The sequence below is a fragment of the Tursiops truncatus genome, chromosome 5 (assembly GCF_011762595.2).
Source record: "Tursiops truncatus isolate mTurTru1 chromosome 5, mTurTru1.mat.Y, whole genome shotgun sequence".
Taxonomy (NCBI): domain Eukaryota; kingdom Metazoa; phylum Chordata; class Mammalia; order Artiodactyla; family Delphinidae; genus Tursiops; species Tursiops truncatus.
Genome location: NC_047038.1, coordinates 104,801,247 through 104,821,955, shown reverse-complemented (window position 1 = coordinate 104,821,955; position 20,709 = coordinate 104,801,247). Strand labels below are relative to the sequence as shown.

Here is a 20,709-nt window from a genome sequence, read left to right as displayed (position 1 = left end):
GAATTTAGTCCATTTCTGAGTGTACCTCTAATTCAAAATAAGAACCATATACGGACAGTATGTGGGTGTGAGGCAAGAGAAATACGAATCATTTAAGGGAAAATTCTGTTCAATTTTGACTTCACTTTAAAAATCACAATACTATAATCAAGTAAGATATTTACTAAAAACTGTAATTTTAACTATATGTTTGCTAAAAGATTTGAGTTTTGTCAATTCCAATTTTAAAGGAATAAGTGCAAGCTACAAAATGCTACCTGTATTAGGATTCATCTTGAAGAATTTTCCATCAGACAAAAGGAAATATGACAGCTGTCCATTCTTCCCCGAGTCTCTGTCAATTGCTGTAATTTTGCCTATTACCCCTTGGGGAACAGGACTCTCCTTGACTTTCAGAAACAAGACATCATGCAAGAAGGTGGGGGAATTGTCATTCTCATCCAGGACATGAACAATTACTGAAGTGCTCACATTTTGTGACATTCTGTCCTCCGGGATCCAGGCAAACACTCTAAAATTATATGTTTGTGTGGATTCATAGTCGAGCTGTCGCCGCAAATAAATCCAACCCGTGTAAGGATGGATGCCAAACGCAGCCGAGTCTGGGCCAGACTCCAGCGAGTACAGGAGCTGCGGGGGTGTGTGCTGTGGGCCAAGCTGGCAGGCCTGGATTTTCAGGACCGGGGTCATCAGTGAGAGGGACTCACTAACTTCCGCTTGATAGACCAAATGCTCAAAAGTTAAAGACGGGCTTTGCTCTTGTTTTTCAATAATGACCGTCAGCACTAACAGGGATGCCTGAGGAGGAACGCCGAGATCCTGGGCCATGAGGGTCAGAGTGCACTCCTGGGGCCCAGCGCCTGCCAGGCTCTCGTTGAGGTACACCACACCAAGCCCCGAGTCAACGGAAAAGATGCTCGGGCTCTGACTGGCAATGGCATAGCGGATGACCCCGTTGGGCCCGCTGTCTTTGTCTGTTGCACGGGCGTGGTACAAGGCTGTGCCAGTCATTGTGCTCTGGGATATCGTAACCCCATCGGAGGCTTTGTGAAACACTGGGCGGTTGTCATTGACATCGATGACAGTTATATTGACCTCTGTGCTGCTGCAGGTGGGGGAGCTGCCGAGCTGTGCCTGGATGGTGAGCACAACCACGGGCTGTGTTTCGTGATCCAGAGGCTTCTGTGTTCGAATGGTGCCCAGCCATGGGTGAATAAAGAACTTTCCATCCAGATCACCAGAGGAGATCCTATAAAGAATTTGCTCTGAGGAATCTGAAAAGGAAAAAAAAAAAAGAACAAAATGAAAAGAGAAAGCAATCACTTTATGCCAAAAGAATGTACCTACTGGAAACAGAACTGAAAGCATTAATGTATATCATATCCACAGAGAATACGATGAAATGTCTCACATCTTCCTCGGCTCTCCAAAGCCTGTTGATAAGTGGACACATGGTTTCAGATGTATTAGTGGACAAAAGTAATGTCCAATGGACAAGGCGCAAGCCACGGGTTTCACCATCTTCCTTACCCCTTCTTGTATTAAGTAAAAGGGAAAGGTATTCAGAAAATAACGTGGATGCCTGTTTTACAGTCTGTTTTATATATTTGAGGAAGCAAAGTCAAGTTTACACTGGTGTTTCTCTATGATATCTACCAATAAAAGGCAAATACCCTCCCTAAAATTTAAGGAAAGGGGAGAAGATGGGTTAGGGTTACGGAGCATGACAAGATATTTGGACAAGTAATTCACTTCTAAGAATTTTTCTTGCAGAGAAATTTGTACAAGTCATATAAGGATATTTGCTTGAGTATTATTTGGACTAGCAAAAATGATTGTAAATCATTCAAATTGATAGCAAAAGGGAAATGTTTAAATAAATACTATGCAACTTTTAATTTTAATGAGATGGAATGATGTCCAGTTACTTGGAAAACTGTCCACAATATACAAAGTGGGGAAAAATGGTCATTGTAGAACATCAAAGATAGTTGGATGTATTTTCATTAAAAATTTTTTGGAAGTGTGTGTGTGTGTGTGTGTGTGTGTGTGTGTGTGCACGCGCACTTTGAAGAATGGGTTAAAAGTACCTGTTACTTTTGTGATTAGAAAAACAAAGTAGGATAAAAATAATGTTGAAAGAACAAAGAGCAAGCCATAGATTGTATGGTCTCAATTCTTGCATGGAGAAAAGGAAAGATTTATTCAAGACTGTACAACCTAAGAAAATATAGAAAATGTTCCAGTAATGGATTTCAATGCAGCATAAGAGGTACTTACTCAAGGACTCTTTTGCTTTCACTGTCCCCACAGGACTGTCTTCAGGCACATCTTCATAAACTGAGAAAGTATACTTAGGCCTTTCAAATTCAGTGGGTGCCAGAGTTGTCTGAAGAATGTGTATGGTGACTTCAGCATTAGTGACAGATGTGAGCCCACCACCATCTCGAGCACAGACCATCAGCAAAAGTGTGGTGGATTCCAAATGACTAAGAGTTGATGTTAGGTAAATAATCCCTGGGTAGGGGAAGGAGAGAATTAAAAACCAGATAACATGCAATAAATACTGATGAGCCATAGTAACACCTGATCTGTTCATGCTACTGTGATGGTTAATTTTATGTGTCCACTTGACTGGACCATGGCGTGCCCAAATATTCAGTGAAACATTATGTTGCATGTTTCTGTGAGGGTGTTTTTGGGTGAGATTAACCCAAATGGATAGACTGAGTCAAGCATATTGGCCTCCCTGCTGTGGGTGGGCCTCATCCAATCAGTTGAAGGTCTGACTAGAACAAAAGGGCTGGTCCTCCTCCAAGTAAGAGAGTCCTCCTGCCGGACTCTGTTAGACTTGGGACATTGGTTTTTTCCCTTCCTTTGGAATTGAACTGAAACATCCTGGCTCCTCCTGAGTCTTGAGACTGCCAGCCTTCAACCTCGAGCTACACCATTGGTTCTCTGGATCCTGAGTTTGCCAACTCACCTGCAGATCTTGGGGCCTGTTAATCTCCATAATCACAGGACTAATTCCTTACAATAAATCTCTTTATATTTATCTTTATATGTCTTTATATTTATATATCTCCTGTTGGTTCCATTTCTCTGGAGAACCTTGATACATCTACTTTCCAATCAAAGAACTTGAGCATATTTGCAAAATGATGGTCCAAATTCTGTCAAGTAAGCAATATTTCCAGAGCTTAAATATTAGACATCTTGGAAGTATATCAATTCACCAGAAAAACAAAAACTGTTGCCTTTGTTAGGCCTTCCTACCATATCAGCAGCCAGGATGATGGACTAGCAGAGTATACCCCGTAATCCAATGTAGTCTAAGCTAATGCAGGGTTGTTGGGTGATCACAATCTACCCAGGCACCAGGACCCTAAATCTACAGATGAAATTAAAGTTTTATCTTCTGGGGTATTTGCCATTTGTCCTGAACAAGAACATGGAGTGCAGCACTTTTTTTCAAGGAACTCCATTTTTTTTGTTATTGGTGAGAGGGTATAATATCAATGGCTGTGGGTAGGAAAACTTCAAAAATGTTAAAACCATGGGGATAAGTTAGGCTTATACACAGAGTGTTTGTGAGAGGAGAAGGTCTTAATGGATAAGTTGGGGAGAGATCCAGTAATGCTGAGAAAACCAATCATTTAATATGGCTAACACCACCCATTGGTGTGTTAGTGTGAAAACATGAAAATAGATAACCAACTTAGAAATGAAAATGTTAGTTGTAGTTAACAAAAAAGAAAAACAGACAAACTTTTAAATGAATTTACAAACAAATAAATGTGGCTGAACTGTATGGAATCTAACACAACACAATTGGCCGTAAGTATTAGTTAAATGAAGGACTACTGCAGTTTTGCCGGTTTATGAGAAGCTTGCAAAAACATCAGAATTATCAGTTTTCTAGGCATAAAAAAGGTGACACCCATTTGATTTATTTCTTTTTTTAAATCAAATCTTCCCTCTTATAACTCCAATTCCTTGTTCCTATTTCCATTAGAAATTTAGTGAATCTGTCTTATTTCTCCTTGGCAAACACATCATCAATAACCAAAGCCAAATATCTCATCAGACCTGCTCCAGGCACAGCATCCCCATTTTCTTATCTGACATGATTTTATGTCATTTCTCTTGCAGTTCCTTTCTCCTGAACATTCTCCAAGTTGATCCAGGAACACATGGTTCCAGATAACAATCTGACTATAACAAAGAAGAGTATAAACATTCTTTACTGGAATACTTATAAAGTACTAATGTAACCAAGTATTATCACACCCACTTTTAGCAGCCGTGTTAAAATCGGGGTTCACACTGATTTGCTGGTCCACCAAAGCACTCAATACTCATCACACTAATTTCTAAGTCAGGTCTTTCCCTTCCGTTATTGATTAGTTTCAGAATTCTTCTTATTAAAGTCTTGGCTTGATTAAAAAATAAAACTCAAATGATGCAAAAGTGTCTGTCTACAGAAGAAACTGAAAAGTCTCTCTACCCCAATAACCCCCCACTCCCTGGGCACAGAGTCTTCTAGAGTTAACTCAATTTTAATTATTGAGACTTTTTTAAGAGTTTTATTTTCCACTCTTGATGATTATGACAATGAAAAGATTAATGCCTGCCTCAACTAGACCATAAGCTGGTCTTCCTGCCTTCAGACTGACTCCTTCTAAACCATTCTTCATACTTGTATTAGGATAGTCTTCCTAAAATCCAAATCTCGGCCTATCAGTGCTTCCCCCAGTTTTCAGGGGAAGTTCAAATGCTTTATCGTAATAACCAAGCCACACAATTAGCGCTTTTGCATCTCTGTGGCCGCATCTCACCATTCTCTCTGTACAGGACATTTTGCTCTTGGCACAGTCAACTCCTTCTAATTTCCAGAATAGATCTTGCTCTTCCCTTTGGATTGCTGCATCCCCTTCCTGGAATAACTTCATCTTCTCTGACAATGATTTCTACTCATGTTTTAAAGCACAGCTCAACTTTCACCTGGCGCAGATGACCTTCTCTTACCTTCCACTCTCTTTCAGAGACCACTCTTCCAGGATCCCACAGTGGCCTGAGTACATGTGCCTATCATACATTTACTACATTGTACTTTAATGGTTTTTGTCTTTCTTATCATTCATTCACTTATTCATTAGTTTACTCCATGGTTTATAAATAAAATCAAAAAACAACATTTTGAAAATATATAAACAACAATTTAGTATACATAATAACTGAAGAGTTCTGTAACTAAGATGAAAAAATACAGGTAAGCCAAAAGTTAGGGTAGCAGTGGATAAGGGCAGATAACTCAGATAAGAAAGAATAAAGTATGAATAAATATGATAATGCTCAAACTCATTAAAAATAACAAATGCAAAATAAAAATAATTACCTCTTGTTTTCACCTCTAATGTTTGCTAAAACTTTTAAGTGATATTATGCAGGGTTAATAAAGGGTGTGGTATGGATGTACACTGTCCAAAAGGCACTTTTGGCAATATTTATCTAACAGTAAATTGTTCATGTTCAAAACCTAGAAATCTACCCTCAGATCACCTTTGAGAAGGCACAGTGAGGGTGGTGCTTACCACCCAAGGGGGACTGCAAGACCAGTGTGGCTGATGATGGTACTTCTGAGGGGAATGATTCTCATATACAGGAAAATGAGAAGTTGATAATTAGATACATCAGTGACATTTCTGAATAAAGAGAGACAAAGATAAAATCTTATAGCAGCAACAAGAGAAGAAAAACTGAGAACATATAAAGGAACAATTCTTTGACAACAGACTTCTCAATGGCAACAACAGGTCAGAAGTTAACGAAGTAATATTGTGAAAGTTACAGAAGAAAACAACTGCTTACCTAGAATTTTCTACTCAGATAAGCTATTTTTTTTAATGTATTTATTTATTTTTGGCCGCACGGGGTCTTTGTTGCTGGACACGGGCTTTCTCTAGTTGCAGTGAGCGGAGGTTACTCTTAATTACGGTGTGTAAGCTTCTCATTGTGGTGTCTTCTTTTGTTGCAGAGCACGGGCTCTAGCTGCGCGAGCTCTGTAGTTGTGGCGCACGGGCTTACTTGCTCCGCGGCATGTGGGATCTTCCCGGACTAGGGCTCGAAACTGTGTCAGCTGCACTGGTGGCTCTTAACCACTGAGCCACCAGGGAAGCCCCAGGTAAACTATTTTACAGGAAGAACGTTGGATCAGTCAGGGGTCTCCAGAGAAGCAAAAATGAATAGTTGAAATAGATAGATAGAGAGAGAGATAGAGATGGGGGGAGAGAAGATAGACAGGGAAAGAGGGGGAGAGAGATAAGGAAAGAGAGAGGGAGAGACAGGGAAAGAGAGAAGAGAGAGAGATTTATTTTGAGGAATTGGCTCATGTGGGGGTCGGTCAGTCTGGAATTTGTAGGGCTGGCTGGAAGGTTAGAAATTTCTACAGGAGTCAATGTTACAGTCTTGAGTTGGAAAGCAGTCTAGAGGTAGAATTACTTCTTCCTGGGAGGACATCAGTCTTTTCTCTTAAGACCTTCAACTGATCAGAGAAGACCCACTCACATTATGGAAGATTATTTGCTTTGCCCAAATACTACTGAGTTACATGTTAATCATATCTAAAAAACACCTTTACAGCAATATCTAGACTGGTGTTTGACCAAAAATTAGGTACCATAGCCTAGCCAAGTTGACATATAAAATTAACTATCACAAGCATAAAATAAGACCAAGACAGTTAGATAATTTACTTCTCACAAACTATCACTGAAAGAATTACTAAAGGGAACAACTGTTTTCTGATACTAAATACAATGACCAACCCTCCCCTTGAAAGCAAGTGCTGCAAAAAAATAAAAACATAACCTCTTAAATACATTTTAAAAATTGACAGTAAAGAAGTTAAAAAATTAAGTGATGTCAGGAACCCAGAGCATATGCAGCATACTGAATTTGGCTTTGGCCTTCAGTGTATTTACCAAACCCTAGTGTCCTTGAACTTTTCTTTTAATGATTTTGTGGAACTCTGGGGGCAGAAGACAAGACCAGGGCCCTTGGGGATGGGAGCAGGTTGGAGAGGGAGAGTCTTGCAGGACTTCCACCAATAAAATTAGATCCACAAAACTTTCAGTGTAAGAGGGAGCTAGAAATAAACCCCTGCCTCCCCAGTGAAATTTTATGACTTGAAACCTGGTGCAGAACAGAGGGGTAAAAATCTCCTTTGAGAATTCTTAAACATAAGCCAAACTTCACACTAGTTTGTAGCCTATATTCACAGTATAGGATGATGTGAAATTTCTTTTTACCTATTTTGATTTATTTTGTATGGCCACCTGTTCTTCTCCTGCCCCTACATGAAAATTCAGGAATCTCCTACCACCTCCACAATCACTAGCAACCAATTAAAGTTCTTTCTGTGACCTTAAGTCACAAAACAGTCTCAATTTAATAACTAGAATATAAATGTCTTTAGAAGAATCAAAGTGTAAACTTGAGTTAAAGTTCAGGTGGGGAAAAGAATCTGAATAAGAATGAATATATGTATGTATGACTGAATCACTATGCTGTACACCTGAAACTAACACATGATTGTAAAGCAACTCTACTCCAATAAAATTAAAAATAAATAAATAAATAGGTATAATTTAAGGCAAAAAAAATAAATAAATAAAGGTCAGGTGGAGCACATGCTGTAAGTCAGAAGTCGCTGGCTGCTTCTCTCTCTCTTCCTCATATTGCTAATATGAGTTGCTGAACCATCTCGGTGCACCTGGGGGGAAAGGAGGGGATGGGAGAAGATTGGGAACATTCTCACTGGACAGGCACCATCGCAGTGCTGTAGCATCAGTGCTCTTCCGCCTGGGCAGTTGTTTAGAAACCACCTTCTATCACTAGTGTTTTTGTGGCTTTTTTGGAGAAAACTTCCATCTTCTAATCTGAGGCTACCTTAACAGACGTAACCATATCCCTCTTCAGACTGTTCACTTACTGCTTCCTTGCCTCCTGAAAAGCTAACAACGCTCAGACCTCTCCCTCTGGCCTTAGTGGGCAGGACCTAAAACAGCTCCACACCAGCTGTCTCCACCCCAGAGGACCACGGGCCCCACAAACTCCAGGAACGGCTTACCTTCACCCTAGAAACCCCTCCTTTCTTCCACCGTCCATCATTCCTGCTCTAGATTTTTCAGGTGAGAGACGAACTTGAGTCTGTTAGCCCCGAACCGCAGGGATTAATACTCAGTTCTCTGACTGGTGAAGTGCAGGCACCCCACCTGGGGGTAACCCACAAATCCACAGCAGCTCTCTCCAAATTATCAACCCTTTTATCTCCAATTTAGAAACTTTTATACTTCTGACAAGGTGGGTAAAGTTCAGTAGAAAAATCAAACTGCTTTTCAGTTCCCTCCTTTGTAAATAATCCTGCACAGGATCCCTCTGGTATATATCTTAGTAACTCAGCCCTAACTTCCATTTTCATTTCTTGTTACAAATGCTTACTAATCTCCCTCTCCACATCATTTATATTCTTCACTTCTCCTGAATCACTATCGTTCTTCCCCCACTTGCATATCCAAATCTGAGCCCTCCTGTGAGGTTCAGCTCAAGTTCCCCGACTACTCTAGATTCTCCCAAGTTCTCTTCTGAAGGTCTGCTCTCCCTGTGGTCCTCATGTCATCAATACGTGGAGTTTACTCTTAGAATTTCTGTTTCAGGGAAGACAAATGCAAAGTCACCTTAATGAGACATGAGACAGTGGGAGTCTATGGCTTACACACTTGATTGTATCTGAAATGTATCTTTTAAATGTTGTAACCCAGAGGGTTGACGACGAGTCCAGAAAAAGTAGGTAAAAGAGAGGTAAATGTTAGGCACACAAATTCAGGCCCAGGCTGTAAAAGAGAAGTGGGAACAGCCTTCAGGTACTTCCCTCCCAGTGAACGGCAGAGTAACGCAGAGCACTGTGAGTCAGCAGGCCTTCACAGTTCTGTTCTACTGGCAAGAGCATCTTTATTACGGAGAAGATCCATCCGGCTATTTTAATCTGGTACCACTAAACATTAACTTTATCTCATTCCCTTCTTTAAAAATCAACGTTTCTCTGTAAACTTTCCCAGACTGATTTGGCTTTCTCCATAGTGTACCTGAGCGGAGAAGGCAAGCTGGACACGAAGCCTTAAGAATTCAGTTCCTGTGACAGTTACGGTTTTTCACTATAACCTGGTAATTGGCATTCAGTTTGATACATCAAAAGAAAGAGCTTGCTTAATGTAAGCCTGAAGATAAAATAATTTAAGTATGGAATGCCATCTGTTGAAGATTCTTAGGAGCCAGACAGCTGGGCTTCTTTTGGTCAAATACCTATACTACAGTGTGTGGCCGTACTCTCAATACTTGACCTTCGGAATGTAATTTTTGAGTCTGGCCTTCTTCTATATTTTTTTCCCTATATTTCCACATATGTTTCCATAGTTTTCTGTACTCTGGTCTGGACTGAGTATCTATTTCTTTTCCAGTATTAAACTTTAAAAATTATTGTAATTTCATAATATGATTTTTTAATTTATTTATTATTGAGATATAATTGACTATATACTATTGTATTAGTTTTAGATGTACAACATGATAATTTGATATATGTATGTATTGTGAACTGATTATGAGAATAAATTTAGTTAACATACATCACCACACATATTTATAAATTTTTTCCTTGTGATGAGAACTTTTATGATCTACTCTGTTAGCAACTTTCAAATATACAATATAATATTGTTAACTACAGTCACCATGCTGTACATAAATCCCCAGGATTTATTATCTTATAACTGGAAGTTTGTACCTTTTAACCCCCTTCACCCACGTCACCTGCCCCACTCCACCCCCAGCTCCGGCACCCACGGATCTCTTCTCTGTATATTATATGCGCTATTATCGTCGACTCAGCTGGACTGCAAGCTTTCTCGTGACAACAGCTCCATCTCATTCTTTCCTTTTTTCTATCAACGACCATTTATTGTGTACCATCTACATTCCAGGAAATGTGCTAGTAACTGGAAAGGCGGTAGGGAGCAAAATAGACCGTGTCTGCAGGGCACAGACATTAATCATATAATCAAAAAATATGTAATTATAATATAAAGAGAAGCTGTGCTAGAATATAAACTGGGACCTGATCTAATGTGCTTGGGGAGGGAATCGTCAGAAAACACCTCCATGAAAAAGTGACCTATAACCTGAGCTCTGAAGGATGAGTTAGGACATTATCTAGGTGAATATGTGAGTGTGGGAAGAGAAGAGGATCGAGAGCCATCAAATGTTCTGTGCAGAAGGGAAAATGCATGACGTGCCTATGAAGGGAAGCATCGTGGGCTCAGGGAAAGGAGGAGAAGGAGGAAGAAAGAGGAGGAGGAAGAGAAGGGGAAGAAATAGTTGGTGTAAAGAATGAGCACAGGGCTTCCCTGGTGGCGCAGTGGTTGAGAGTCCGCCTGCCGATGCAGGGGACACGGGCTCGTGCCCCGGTCCGGGAAGATACCACTTGCCAGGAAGCGGCTGGGCCCGTGAGCCATGGCCGCTGAGCCTGCGCGTCCGGAGCCTGTGCTCCGCAACCGGAGAGGCTGCAGCAGTGAGAGGCCCGCGTACCGGAAAAAAAAGGAATGAGCACAAAAATTAAAGAGAATTACTGGAGCTCAGGCCACAGGGGAAAGGAGGGCAGGTCATGAAGGGCCTGGGAGACCATAACAAGGATTTGGTCTCCGGCCAAAGAGCCATGGAAAGTCATCGAAAGATTTTAGGCAGGGAGGTGAGATAACCAAATCTGTCTTTCTATAGTTGAACAAGTTCCATCTCATGCCTATATGTATGAATTTTACTAGGCTTCTTCTGAGCCAAGGACTACTTTTTTGGCTTGCAAAGCCAACTTTGTGCAGTGAAACAGTTTCTACTAGAGACCAGTAAGAAGCTAGTAAGTTTCTTTGAACGAACAGTCACCACTTAGAAGAGGAGAGTATTAAGATTAAGTGTGCCCTTCTATATGCGGAATATTTCAAAACATTCACTTCTAAAAACATTCAAGTATAAAGGGGAGCTAGAAAACTCACTTACTTGAATTCAACATTCTTAAATAGACTAAGCTGTCTACTAAAAGCTGATGAACCAGAAAATGTAGCTGTAAAAATATATATATATTACATATTATATATATATAAAATAAATAATAAAACAGTAAGTAAAATCAATAGCTCTCTTTACCTGTATATTAGCCAGCTTAAGACTTATGACATTATATTTTAAGACTTTAAAGTACAGTGATTATTTGGCTCTCATTTTTTTCATGACACTTGCAAATTATCATTAACCACCAGTTCAGGGGATCAATTTTAACTTTAAAAAATAGATGTTGATTCACTTACAGAGCACTACTTATTTTAAGTTTTAGTTACTGTAGTGCTTAGAGTTATACATACTATTTATAATGTGCAATAGTATTTGTCTATGCTATTTATCTTGTCACTTATTTAAATAGAGGAAATTGCTGGGATGAATTTTTTTAATTGATAGACTAATAAAAGAACTTAAAGACAAAGGTCTTCTCTTAAATCTGATATACAAATAAAAGCATGTTCTTCTACTAATTAAGCAATACTTTTAGAATCAAGCTTCCTAGAAAAGATGGGATACTCTTCACCAAAGTAGTACTTTGTAGTTAGAAAATAACGTATAGGTCATTACTAAAAGTGAAAGCTATGGGATAGTTAAAAACAAAAATAAGGGACTTCCCTGGTGGTGCAGTGGTTAAGAATCCACGTGCCAATGCAGGGGACACGGGTTCGATCCTTGGTCTGGGAAGATCCCACATGCTGTGGAGCAACTAAGCCCATGCACCACAACTACCTACTGAACCTGCGCTCTAGAGCCCTCGAGCCACAACTACTGAGCCTGCGTGCTACAACTACTGAAGCCCGCATGCCTAGAGACCATGTTCCTCAACAAGAGAAGCCACCACAATGAGAAGCCCACGCACCACAATGAAGAGTAGCCCATGCTTGCTGCAACTAAAGAAAGCCTGAGCACAGCAACAAAGACCCAACACAACCCAAAAAAATTTTTTTTAAAAAGGAACAAAAATAAGCACAAAATCATGGCCTTCACCAAACATGGAGTCTGTAATTTTCTCAAAAACAGAGACAGACCAAAAACTATGGGATATCAATATCAATTTCTTATTGATTATTGATATTTATGGTGTCCTTCCTATATTCCTTTTGTGAGAATATAGAAGCTTATTCACCAAATAGATGATATTGTACTCTTTATTTTCCACACAAATCTGGGTAACTAAGCTGCATTGGCTGAAAGGAGTAGGATGAATATTTTGAATTTGTCTATCTCATACTGACAACTAAAACAGTTCTTAAGAAAAATGTACCTATTTTGGAAGATTCCACTGAATTCTATTTATTCAACTGAAAAGAGTAAATAAATCAACAGAATAATTATTATCTCAAATAGGCTTATATAGGAAGTCACAATGAGAGATCATTTCTATCTTATTTAGTTGAATCAATGGAACTTACATTTATCTTAGCTTTGTCTTTAGTTTTTTTTTTAAAAACCATAATCATGGGAAGAGTTTTTTTTATATATAAATTTATTTATTATTTAGTTTTGGCTGTGTTGGGTCTTTGTTGCTGCGCATGGGCTTTCTCTAGTTGCAGCAAGATGGGGCCACTCTTTGTTGCGGTGTGAGGGCTTCTCATAGCGGTGGTTTCTCTTGTGGAGCACGGGCTCTAGGCACATGGGCTTTAGTAGTTGTGGCACATGGGCTCAGTAGTTGTGGCACGTGGGCTCAGTAGTTGTGGCAAACGGGCTTAGCTGCTCCTCGGCATGTGGGATCTTCCCTGACCAGGGCTTGAACCTGTGTCCCCTGAATTGGCAGGCAGATTCTTAACTGTTGTGCCACCAGGGAAGTCCCATGGAAAGAGCTTTGAAATGGAAATTCGAGAAGTAAAAGTGTCAGGAGTACTACTAACTCCTTGAGCAAATCACTAAGTCTCTTAGGGTTTTCAGTCTCTTAATTTACGATGGGCATAAAAACATCTGCCTTGCTTATGTCATATGTTGATGTAAGGCTCAAATAGGCAATATATGGAAAGGATGTCAAAAAGTATTGTCTGAGATGGAACAGTATAGGGACAGATCACAGGTCTAAGATGGGGTTCAAGTCCTATTATGCCATTTACCAACTGTGTACCTTTAGGGAAGTCACTGAATCCCTTTCTGCCTCAATTTCTTCCTCCACTAAATGAGGGAGCTGATCTGTAAGGTCCCTTCCATCTCCAAGAGTCTGTGATCTTATACTGGAAAAACTAATGAGAAAACCCTCTAACGTGCTTTTGTTTCCCATGAAAGTGACATACACTGATTAGGTGCTCATGATTAATTTTAGTCTCTGTCTTGCAAATGAAAGAAAGTCACTTTTTGGGGGCATGAGCAAGTTCACATCCCATATGAAATAAGGTGTGGTATTAATTTGTTAACTATATATCAGAATGCTCTGAATGTAGGAAAGTGACAATCATGAAGAATTATGAGAATCATTACAAGGTATGAATACTGAGTGTAAAACTAACATTAGAAAAGAATCTGCCCTTGAGATAAAAACAGACTTTGTGCTACATTACTTACAATCCCTGTTAAAATCCACACACTCTGAACAAACAAGAGATTACAACTAAACACAGAGGCAGGGCTGGTTTAACTCATTCAGTTGCCCTTTTAATTCCTTGTTTTTCCGTGGTATTCAACCTGGCTTTTATGTGCACCACAACTAAACCCAGGACAGGTAGTAAGCGAGGCAACGTAAGGTCTATTGTCAGATATATGAGAGCAAGCAGGAATTTTTGTCTGTCTTATACACTGATGTATCCCAAACACCGATAGCACTGCTTGGTTCATATCTGTGGAAACAATGAACTTGCTTCCATTTTCTGCCTTTCTTTTCAGAACTTTTGACTTTTCTGTATATCATTAACATGAGATAAATCACAAAAATTTAACCACAGGTAGCCCTAGCAAAAGAGATGACTGGGCAATAATAAATGACCCACACAAATGCTTGAAACCTGTCACCTTAAAATAATTTGAATTAGAAGTAATGTTTGTTGCAGAGTAAAATTACTAAATATATAGGACACCACAAAAGCTAAAAATTGCTCCTTTTATTTACTAAAGAGACTACTTCACACAATGTAGAAAAAAATCAACCTGTAGTTCAAAAAATGGGATGAAAAATACAGGAAAAAGAGCTATTAATAAATAAGCTTCTTGTGTTTCCTCCTTTTAAAACTCAAAACATTGTGGTCTGCCTCGTGCCCACATCAAAAGAACCCACTAACTGAGAATAACAGAAACGAAGGCTTAAGTCGATCTCTCTCTCCTGGTGCCGAAACCCGTTATACAAAAATGTTCTTTGAACCAACAACACACTTAGAAAGCCAGAAACACAACAGGAAGATAAACCCGCAAGAGAAAACAATAGGACATCGCCACACACCCTCCAGTTTTCTCCAAAACGTTTTTCTTCCCAGATGAACACAGTAAGTCCAAAAGCTCTATTTTTAATGCACGAGTCTTGGTTGTGGCACAAACAGATCAATGGAAAATCTCGTCTTCATGAACACTTGAGGCTATAACACAAAGTATGTAAGCTTATAAAATAGCATGTCTAATATAGGAAGCCTCAAAATGAAAGCACGAAGGAACCAATGAGAAAATGAATGAATGTCTCTAAGAGAGAATTTTAGAGTATTTCAAGAAGTGATAATGTATAAATTGGCTATCAATTCTCAATCTTCTCCTCTACTATATAACTATGTACAACTATATGCATGTGTGTGTGTGTGTGTGTGTGTATTTAGTTTGTATACTTGTATACCTAGAAAAGAGCTGGCACAGTTACACTGGAGAGGGAATTTGGGAGAATTCTGGGGAAAGTGGGGGTAGGCCCTAATGTTCCCGCCATGCTGCAATAGGGAAAGAGAATTTTAAATGAAGGTTTGCTCTGGGTTATCAATGATACTGCCTTGCAATTTCTTAAGAGGATGCAATAAGGATTTAAATCACTTTCCAATTATTTCTAAAGGTCATTTATTCATTTATTCCACATATATTTATTGACAGAGGCAATTTCTTGAGACTATGTTTACACTGACAGGCTCTGTAGACACAGGCCTTTATAGTGAAAGCAAGAAAGCCCAGCCTTTTATAGGTTCAACAAAGACACAGATCCAGAAGAGGAAAACCATATTTCAATACAGCTCCTTGTTCTATTCTTTGAGAACATCAACAGTTAAACTGACTTTTATGGCATGGCCTAGAGGCCTAACTATTATGTACAAAATAGAAAATGTGTCCATAGTTGTAGTCAACCAACAGATGAACAACTCAACTGTTCAAATTGGAGACTAATGTTCACTAGGCAACTTTTTCCCATAGTTAATCATGATACTGTTTCATTCTCTTCTAAAGGTTAAAGTAAAGCATTACCAGCTCTTATGACTTTCTCATGAGTTGTGATTAGGTGCAACCACATTCTCAGCACTGTAAGACTGAGAATGTTTTCACCCTAAATGCAGCAACATCGAAATTGCCAACAATAATAACCCAAGGTTACTTCCCTTATGAAGTTGGTCTTTGCTTTAAAAAAAATACCATACTTCCCTAGATAATAACCTACTTAAAGTGTTCTCCCTGATTGACAATGGCATTTGTCTAATGCCCGTGCCAGAAGTGGAAGCCTGTGGCTGACTGAAGCCAGCACAGCAACAGAAATATCTCCTAAAAACACAATACAGTATAGCTCATTCTTCAAGATCATCCAGGGGAAACTTGAGGATGAGTGTGTTGATGTCTTTTAAAAACAATCTGCTAAATGCTTTTAGATCCTGTGCCCTGATTACTGGCTGACCTATATATTTTTGGCAATGCTAGTACCCTGGAGGGCCTGACCATTTAAATGCTAAGGTCCTCAGTTTAGATGAATTTTGAAAAAGCCAAGATAAGTAGACTAATTTCCTAAAAATGTATTTTCTTCTGATCTCTGAAATGTTAAAAGGGCCACACATCAGTGGATTATTTTGACCAAGGAAAGTTTTGCCTTGTAAAGACTGCCATTGTAAACGACTAATCCCCCAGCCAGTCATACATACCAGGTGAAGTACACTTACCAGGTAAGAAGCAATGACTCTTTACCTAATGGGGCTCGTTGAGAGGGCAAACTAACTCGGTAGATCGGATTCCCTGTGTAAATTATTGTTTGTTGCTAATGAACATTGTCGTTGCAGAGGATGTTGTACAGATCCAGTGAGACAACGTACAGAACTGCCTAGTGTAGCACCTGACATCATCATCATCACAACAGAAACACATTCTAACCATGCTCAGAGCAGGTGTTTTAAGAAGAAATATAATCTTGAGGAGATCTCTGCACTCTCATTCTCAATGAAGCACTATTCACAATTACCAGGTTGTGGAAAAAACCTAAATGTCTATCAACAGATGGATGTAAAAAGAAGATGTGGCATATACCTACAATGGAACATTTTTCAGCTTTGACAAAAAGAAGGACTTTCTGCAACACCGGACAATATGGACGAACCTGGAGGACATGATGTTAAGTGAACTAAGCCGGCCACAGAAGGACAGATACTATATATTTCACTCATATGAAAGATCTAAAATAGGCAAGTTCATAAGATCCAAGAGTTGAAAGCTGGTTGCCAGGAGCCAGCGATGAGGGAGAAATGGCAAGTTGTTAGTCAATGAGCATAAAGTTTCAGTTAAGCAAGATGAATAATAAACCCTAGATCTGCTGTACAACATTGTACCTCTTGTCACCGATAATGTACTGTACACTGAAATATGTGTCAAAGGGCAGATCTCAGGTTAAATGTTCTTACTACAATAAATAAAATAAAATATTTTGTAAAAGTAAGAAAGCAAAAGGAAAAAATTTTTTTCTTTTTCTTTGCAGCCTCATTTTTGGGCAAAATACCTGTAATATCTCCATAGGATTATAATGTAATATTATACACTTGAAATTTTATCACCAAATGTTGGTTATAAAATACCAAATATTGTAACCAAATATTGTAACCAAGTATTTCAAACTTTTTTTTTGTTAACAACAAACTAATAGGAATAGGAAGTAACCTCTTAAATATTGATTATTTCTGAAAGATTGTTTGCCCATTGGACTTTTTTGGCAGATACACAATTACCATATTAGAGAACTAAAAGGAGCTTTAGGTATCATTTCAAAAACAAGGAAACTAAGACCCAAAGAGATTAAGGGAATGCCAGACCTAGAACCAGAAAGGGATTTCTTTGGATGTCCGTACAATGCTCTTTACACTAGTAGGATGTATTTGTATGTTGAAATGATGACTGAGGCCAATGAAGGTCATAAGACCAAGAGGTGGCAAAGCTGGGAATCAGATCCAGTCCTAACCTACAAAGCCTGGCTCTTTTCAGCATGCCTTGCTGCCTTATGGAAGGTGAAGTGAGTCCTGCAACACCCCTACCAAGGGAAAAGCAATTCAGCTAACTTTCTGGCTCTTATGCAGAAGCTGTTTATTCCAAGCTCACATACCTGTGGTGGAGTCGATGGTGAAAAGGAATGACAGGTCTCCGAGGACAAGCTCATAAGCCACTGTTCCATACATCCCGGAATCCCGGTCTGAGGCAAGAACATTGATGATCTCAGTGCCTGGCTGGGTCTGGCCGCTAATGCTCGTCACATAGGTTGACGGGTTAAACACGGGTTCATTATCATTCACATCCTCCAGTTCCACACGAACAAAAGCTTGGGCGCTGAGTCCACCCTGTTGGATGGATGAGAAGTGGTTACAAATGGGTCTCACCTGAACACTGGGATGCAGAATAACTGAGAAGGATCCTAGAATAGACTTTTGAAACAACAAATTATATATATATATATATATATATATATATATATATATATATATATTCACTTTAAATATATATTCATTTTACTTTTAACCTTGAGCTATGAGTTCATGGTATCTATACTCCAATGCTGATTCTTAAATAGGAATGAGATTACCACTTAAAGCTCCTAAGAGGCAATAATTTCAGAGTGGAGGCCAAAGATATTCAAGGAAAGTTTCCCTGATGTCCAAAGAGTGAAAAAAAAGAACCACTTTCATCCCACAGATAATCTTTAACTGCTAAGGAGAAAGGGTAAGGGAGTATTGGAGGGGGGTGCAAGAAAAGACTGACCCATATGAGGGAGCTAGACTTCAGTTATTTGGAGGAAAATTGTAACAGAGGAAAGAGCAAGTGCAAAGGCCCTGAGACAGGAGTGCAGTACATCCCAGGCCTGTTCAGGGAACAGCAAGGAAACCAGTAGGGTGATATCAAACGGGCAGGGACAGTTCACAGAGGGCTCTGTGGGCCTCTGAGAGGACCGTGGCTCTGACCCATTTGAGGGCTTTGAGCAGAGGAGTAGATTGATTGCCCTGAAGGGCAGCAAGGTTGGAAGGAGGGAGACCTTCTTCCCTCCTTAAACCCTCCTTGAACCCTCCTCCTCCTGGGGAAGCCAGGAGATCTGGATCTGACATCTGGTCCTGCTGGGACCACAGCTAGGAAGCCAGAAAATCATCAAGGACAGAGCAGAAGGTAGCAGTGAAGGTACTTTTCCTACAGACTTGGGGCCAGATTTGTTTTGGGGTTCTTAATTTTCCATGTATTAGATAAGAAATATAGTGTATAAAACAGTGAGAAGTGGATCCCATACTGGCTTTTTGTGTGCGTTTCCTCCATCTAAAAATAAGGAGCAGGAGAGAGAGCACAATAGAAGATAATCCTCTGCAAGTTTTACTTTTCTAAAGTAAAGCCTATGTTCCTACTTAAAGCACCATTTTCTATTACTATCTGGTACACTTTGATACTATCATCTTGGACAAAAATCCTTGGTAAGTCACAACAGCCTGAGTTTTCTCACTTACTTATCCTCCCTCCCCCTCTCTCTCTGTCTCCCCACATTCCCCCTCCCCAACTGTGGCAGGATGCACTGAGCAAAGAGGAAACCCAAAGGCAGTGAAGAAGAAGATTTGGCACAGGACAAAGAGAGCACGCTGCTGTGGGCTCTGGAGGGAGCACGAGCTGAGGGTGATGAAGGGCAAGAGAGAGAGCATCATTTCGTATTGTTTGGGATGAAGTTAACCTCGAATCCAGAAATGCCTCTCATGCGCTGAGGGCCCATGTACCCGAGACACTGGGGACTAAAACAGAATTGAGAAAGACTAAAAAATAGTGTGATTTTCCATGTTCTAAGCTGAATAAAGTGCCAGGCCTATGCCAGTTCTAAATTAACACAATAAAAATAAAAACAGTGGCAGTTGCATCCAGTCTGTATCCTTAAAATGCAGACTGGCACTGTGTCTTTAGTAAAGCTAAGTAACCTGTGGGTCCTCAGGTGGAGTGGAGCGGAGCGAGGGGGCTGCAAGCTGACTCCTAGCAGACGGGAAAGGCTGTGCCTGCTGATTCTCCAAACTGTATTCCTTCTCAGGTTTGCTTTCCTTTTATCCTTACTTTCCTCTTTCTTTTAAATTTCTCCACAAGTTCAAGAAGTCATTTAGGTTTGGGGTGTGGGGGGCGGGGGTGCTGAGAAAACAGGTAAGAGAAGAAATGAGAGAGTGGGGAACATGTGAAGAAATGAAGATCACTTCACCTTAAGACCTTTAAGAACAAAGATGTTCATTCCTGGGCTATCCATGAAGACCCTCAATCAGTCCATGTCACCAAAAACAAGCAAAATATTAAATGGACAAAGTGAAGAGCTTGTTGTCACAGATTAGTGAATCTTTTTGCAGGAACAGTATTATACATAGATTCAGTCTTCCTTTTTATGAATCCAATTTTTATCTGTTAAATGTATCAATGAGGGCACTTTCCTCTTATAATAACCATTTGTGAATGAATGTTAAGTGTGCTTCACGTGTATTTTCACCTTCGATTGTTATAATTTCCCTTTCTAAAGATTTTTATGGTTTCCCCCACTTTTACAACTGGAAAACCAAAGCACAGAGAGCCTATGTGACTTGTCCAAAGTAAGTGAGACTATAAATAGCAGATCTGCAACTGGAACAGAGATTAATCTGTCCCCAAAGCCCCGTGACTTCTTTTAAATTAGACCTTTAAATTATTGCTATGGTATAAATTCTACCCTTCACAAAGGACTTGTTTAAAGACTATGCTATGGGCAATGCCAACCACGGACTCCATCTCAGATTAAGTCCTGCTTACAAAGGACTTAACGTTTATGAGACAAACACTATACAATGGGGTTTGTGGCACAGAGGGACAATCTGGAGCCAGGAGATCTGGATCTGACATCTGGTTCTGCCGGCCTCTGGGACCACAGTCTCGAGAACGTCAGGGAGCCCGAGGTTGAGCTGCCTCTTCTGTAAAGCGGGCCGCCTGTTCACCTTGCAGGCCTGTTGTTGGAAGCAGTGATATAATATGTATGAAAGGATTTATTATGGCTAATCACCATCAATTATAAGATTTTACAGCCTCCTTATCCTAAATACTTGGGACCAGATAGATTTGTCTTGGAATCCTGAATTTTTTAAGTTTTATATAAGAAATACAGTGTCTATACCTAATGACGTCTGGAGTGGC

The 20,709-nt window shown here is 39.8% G+C and overlaps 1 protein-coding gene across 1 annotated transcript in view; it reads right to left on the bottom strand.

The window, feature by feature from the left end:
- DCHS2 (dachsous cadherin-related 2) overlaps nucleotides 1-20,709 on the bottom strand; it is a 162,461-nt gene that overhangs the window by 123,474 nt on the left and 18,278 nt on the right. Inside the window, exons 4-6 of the mRNA XM_073804674.1 lie at nucleotides 17,654-17,885; nucleotides 2,281-2,517; nucleotides 258-1,274 (exon numbers count right to left, since the gene is read on the bottom strand). Of these exons, the coding sequence (XP_073660775.1) occupies nucleotides 258-1,274; nucleotides 2,281-2,517; nucleotides 17,654-17,885 (1,486 nt within the window). The remainder of the gene's footprint in view (nucleotides 1-257; nucleotides 1,275-2,280; nucleotides 2,518-17,653; nucleotides 17,886-20,709) is intronic.